Below are 5,435 nucleotides of genomic sequence, written 5' to 3' on the forward strand. Positions count from 1 at the left end.
ATTAACACAAGGAATATGCAAAACCAAACGGGTTGGGTAGCTTATTGAACATGCTTTGAGGGGATGGGGGTAGCTTTCGAGACAAACCCGGTGAATAAATATGAATTACAATCCCACAGTGTTTACTGGCACTGACATAACCGCGAGCTGAAATATAGTAAACTATAGCCTACTCGATAGGCTTTATAAATCTGTTCAGTCAGTGTACTCCTCATTTAACAACGCGATAGGCATGAGCAATCTGTCCAGCGTCCTCATTTCACGTGTTAGCGAAGCGCACACTAATTCAACATTCAACAACATCCACCCAGCTCGGGTGACTGACCACGGCTTTGTTGTCGGCATGGGACTGACCCTAACCCGATTGTTGGGGTTTACTCGGGTCATCTCTGTAATTTTGATATAGGTTAGCAAATTAGGTTATGGTGTAGCCAATGGACCAGAAAACAATAGGCTATCCATGTGCGTTCGTGTGTGTGTGAACCATTAGCATCGCTAAAAACCATTCATCTGATCTGATTTGTGTTGCGGCAACGGGCGATTGTCCCGCGGCTACTTTAATGTCCGTAAATTGTTACAGTTGTTGGTGAGCCGTAGCCTGCACATCCGATTCAGTCCATGGGTTCAACTTCAGCCTGGTAACGCGTCTACAAAAGTCCCAAATAGCCAGAACAGCATCCCATATAGGCGTAGCCTATATATTCTGAATTATGGGAGAATACAGAGCAGACAAATGTGTCCCTCTGGGCAAAAACTGGTTGAATCAACGTTGTTATACGTCATTTCAACAACAAAAATTAAATGCGATGATGTTGAACGTTGAACGTGGAAAGCTGATTGGATTTGCTAAAAGTCATCAACGTAAGGGAATAGCGTCTTTTTTCACCCAACGTTTAACCTAAATCCAATGGCATGGTGCCATTTTTTGGTTGATTTCACTTTAGTTGACAACTCAACCAAATGTAAATCAAAATTAGACGCTGAACTGTGACCTCTGTGCCCAGTGGGGTAGCTCGATTATGAAACTCGGTAAATACCTACCATCATCAGATAGCAGTTCAAACTTCAAGTGTAGGCTACTATAACAAATAGGCTACCCTATCACTGCAAGCTCGCGTGCTAGACCGATTTTCTTATTACAAGCACGGATACATTTTAGCATAACGAAATTCTCAAATAGGCAACGTTTGAGCGTAATTCTAATGCATAGTCTAAAATCAATATAAGCCAACGACCTAATATCGAGGCAATGTAGAGGGAAATAAACTGTATATCCCCGCAGACTGAGTCAAAGAGAGCCAACTCATCAGACCACGTCCCACCACCACACACACCACTCCGACTACCAACACAACGGTTTCTTACCTGCACAGATGAAAGAAGCATCAATAGAGCGCCCGCAGTAAGAAACATGATACAAATTCCTTTTTCGAATGCGTTGTGAAAAGTCCCTCTTTCTTCGCGGTCCAATTTCAGAATGCCCACTAGGAAACGGGCGACAGCTGCATGTAGAAGGCAGCCTCTTCTCTCTCCTCTCCGTCCCTTCTCTGTTCTGTGCTATGCTGCTGATCGAAGCGCTCTCTTGACTGGTACTGAGGCTGAATGACTGACTACCAGTCGGAGCGACCAACAACACGGGCCTCAGTGTCTCTACCTAGCGGACAACATCAAATATGGAAGGAATCACACAAAAAGGCATTTCTATCCCACGTTTTCCTGTCTCTCCTCTCCGGTTAGAGAATGACAGACCACGCCCCTTCTGTATAACAAAATGAGAGTCCTCATCATTATCCCTACTAGTGTTGTCACAATACCATAACTTTGACTTCGATACCGATACCATCACGATACTAAATAGCAAATAAATGGTATATTATCCAAAGTGACAGAATGGCACTTGATCCAGAGAGATAAACTCAGCTACTACTCTGTTCAATCAAATCCCCCACCCCAAATTGGTGTGTACACATATTTTGCATATGTTATCGCAGGTGCAGCAAAATGCTTATGTTTCTAGCTCCAACCATCCAGTAATACCTAACAATACAAAACATTTTCTATAGGAATGACTTATTGAGCTTGATAAACAATCTGTTTCCCTTCAATTTGAGATTATTTTATTTTACTGATCAAACACATTTTCATAGAAGTGCCTTATTTTATAAAGTGTGCACTGTCTCTTTAACCAGTAATTACATTATTCAGGAGGCAAGAGGGGGTAGCCCTTAAGAGCCCAATAGACAGCGTAGGTGTCATAATACCAATAAAACCTAGCGGTAAAAACCTGTAATGGTTCCAATCGTTTTTTCCCCATTCATTTTTGCATCTGGGATTTTAGAACTACTTTATAATAAGGTCTGTGTTTCGTGTAGGCTTATCCTGTCCTGACATTTTGATGGACATGTAATTCTCTCTCGTACAAGGTGAGTTTTATCAGTATATTAGCCTCAATTTAGTCAAATTCAAAATGCTAATTAGTAACAGAGGAGACCTCAGCAAGACTACAAATTCCTGCAGGAAGCTCCTGCACGTAATCTCTAACCGACACTCCCAGCAGCTATTCACAACCCGAGTGGGGGACTTTGTCCATTCCATAAATTTTTTACGGCCCCTTTCTTTCTTAGCTAGTCACTGACTACACTATTTCACCTTAATTTAACCAGGTAGTCTAGTTGAGAACAAGTTCTCATTTACAACTACGACCTGGCCAAGATAAAGCACAGCAGTTCGACACATACAACAACACAGAGTTACACATGTAATAAACAAACATACAGTCAATAATACAGTAGAAAAAAGAAAAATCTATATTCAGTGAGTGCAAATGAGGTAAGATAAGGGAGGTAAGACAATAAATAGACCATGGTGGCGAAGTAATTACAATATAGCAATTAGACACTGGAATGGTAGATGTGCAGAAGATGAATGTGCAAGTAGAGATACTGGGGTGCAAAGGAGCAAGATAAATAAATAAATAAATACAGTATGGGGATGAGGTAGTTGGATGGGCTGTTTACAGATGGGCTATGTACAGGTACAGTGTTCTGTGAGCTTCTCTGACAGCTGCTGCTTAAAGCTAGTGAGGGAGATATGGGTCTCCAGCTTCAGTGATTTTTGCAGATCGTTCCAGTCATTGGCAGCAGAGAACTGGAAGGAAAGGCAATCAAAGGAGGAATTGGCTTTGGGGGTGACCAGTGAGATATACCTGCTGGAGTGCGTGCTACGGGTGGGTGCTGCTATCGTGACCAGTGAGCTGAGATAAGGCGGGGCTTTACCTAGCAGAGACTTGTAGATGACCTGGAGCCAGTGGGTTCGGTGATGAGTATGAAGCGATGGCCAGCCAACGAGAGCGTACATATATTACCCACCACTGGTTGCAGTGGTGGGTAATATATGGGGCTTTTGTGACAAAACGGATGGCACTGTGATAGACTGCATCCAATTTGTTGAGTAGAGTGTTGGAGGCTATTTTATAGATGACCGGTAGGATTGGTAGGATGGTCAGTTTTACGAGGGTATGTTTGGCAGCATGAGTGAAGGATGCTTTGTTGCGAAATAGGAAACCGATTTTAGATTTAATTTTGGATTGGAGATGTATAAATGTGAGTCTGAAAGGAGAGTTTACAGTCTAACCAGACACCTAGGTATTTGTAGTTGTCCACATATTCAAAGTCAGAACCGTCCAGAGTAGTGATGCTGGTCGGGTGGGCAGGTGTGGGAAGTGATCAGTTGAAGAGCATGCATTTAGTTTTACTTGCATTTAAGAGTAGTTGGAGGCCACGGAAGGAGAGTTGTATGGCATTGAAGCTCGTCTGGAGGTTAGGTAACACAGTGTCTAAAGAAGGGCCAGAAGTATACAGAATGGTGTCGTCTGCGTAGAGGTGGATCAGAGAATCACCAGCAGCGAGAGCAACATCATTGATGTATACAGAGAAAAGAGTCGGCCCGAAAATTGAACCCTGTGGCACCCCCACAGAGACTGCAAGAGGTCCGGACAACAGGCTCTCCGATTTGACACACTGAACTCTATCAGAGAAGTAGTTGGTGAACCAGGCGAGACAATCATTTGAGAAACCAAGGCTGTTGAGTCTGCCAATAAGAATGTGGTGATTGACAGAGTCAAAGAAATTGGCCAGGTCGATGAATACAGATGCACAGTAATGTCTCTTATCAATGGCGGTTATGATATCGTTTAGGACCTTGAGCGTGGCAGATGTGCACCCATGACCAGCTCTGAAACCAGATTGCATAGCGGAGAAGTTGCGGTGGGATTCGAAATGGTCGCTAATCTGTTTGTTGACTTGGCTTTCGAAGACCTTAGAAAGGCAGGGTAGGATAGATATAGGCCTGTAGCAATTTGGGTCTAGAGTGTCTCCCTCTTTGAAGAGGGGGATGACTGTGGCAGCTTTTCAATCTTTGGGAATCTCAGACGATACGAAAGAGAGGTTGAACAGGCTAGTAATAGGGGTTGCAACAATTTCGGCAGATAATTTTAAAAAGAGAGGGTCCAGATTGTCTAGCCCGACTGATTTGTAGGGGTCCCGGTTTTGCAGTTCTTTAAGAACATCAGCTATCTGGATTTGGGTGAAGGAGAAATGGGGGAGGCTTGGGAAAGTTGCTGTGGAGAGTGCAGAGCTGTTGACCGGGGTAGGGGTAGCCAGGTGGAAAGCATGGGCAGCCTTAGAAAAATTCTTATTGATATTTTCAATTACAGTGGATTTATCGGTGGTGACAGTGTTTCCTAGCCTCAGTGCAGTGGGCAGCTGGAAGGAGGTGCTCTTATTCTCCATGGACTTTACAGTGTCCCAGAACTTTAAGTTTGTGCTACAGGATGCACATTTCTGCTTGAAAAAGCTAGCCTTAGCTTTCCTAACTGCCTGTGTATATTTGTTCCTAAATTCCCTGAAAAGTTGCATATCATGGGGGCTTTTCGATGCTAATGCAGAACGCCACAGGATGTTTTTGTGCTGGTCAAGGGCAGTCAGGTCTGGAGAGAACTAAGGGCTATATCTGTTCCTGGTTCTAAATGTTTTGAAAGGGGCATGCGTATTTAAGATGGTGAGAAAGGCACTTTTAACGAATGACCAGGCTTCCTCTACTAACAGGATGAGGTCAATATCCTTCCAGGATACCCGGGCCAGGTTGATTAGGAAGGCCTACTCACTGAAGTGTTTTAGGGAGCGTTTGATAGTGATGAGGGGTGGTCATTTGACTGCAGATCCATTACGGATGCAGGCAATGAGGCAGTGATCGCTGAGATCTTGGTTGAAAACAGCAGAGGTATATTTGGAGGGCAAGTTGTTTAGGATGATATCTATGAGGGTGCCCGTGTTTACGGATTTGGGGTTGTACCTGGTGGGTTCATTGATAATTTGTGAGAGATTGAGGGCATCAAGCTTAGATTGTAGGTTGGCCGGGGTGTTAAGCATGTCCCA

The 5,435-nt window shown here is 43.8% G+C and overlaps 1 protein-coding gene across 1 annotated transcript in view; it reads right to left on the reverse strand.

Annotated features, from left to right (window-relative positions):
* The window catches only part of cdh2 (cadherin 2, type 1, N-cadherin (neuronal)), a 70,439-nt gene extending 68,821 nt beyond the window's left edge, over positions 1 to 1,618 (reverse strand). Inside the window, exon 1 of the mRNA XM_014123187.3 lies at positions 1,366 to 1,618. Coding sequence (XP_013978662.1) covers positions 1,366 to 1,413 — 48 coding nt within the window. The 5' untranslated portion in view covers positions 1,414 to 1,618. The remainder of the gene's footprint in view (positions 1 to 1,365) is intronic.
* Positions 1,619 to 5,435: the final 3,817 nt, after the last annotated feature.

The sequence above is a fragment of the Salmo salar genome, chromosome 10 (genome assembly GCF_965601325.2).
Source record: "Salmo salar chromosome 10, fSalSal1, whole genome shotgun sequence".
NCBI lineage: Eukaryota > Metazoa > Chordata > Actinopteri > Salmoniformes > Salmonidae > Salmo > Salmo salar.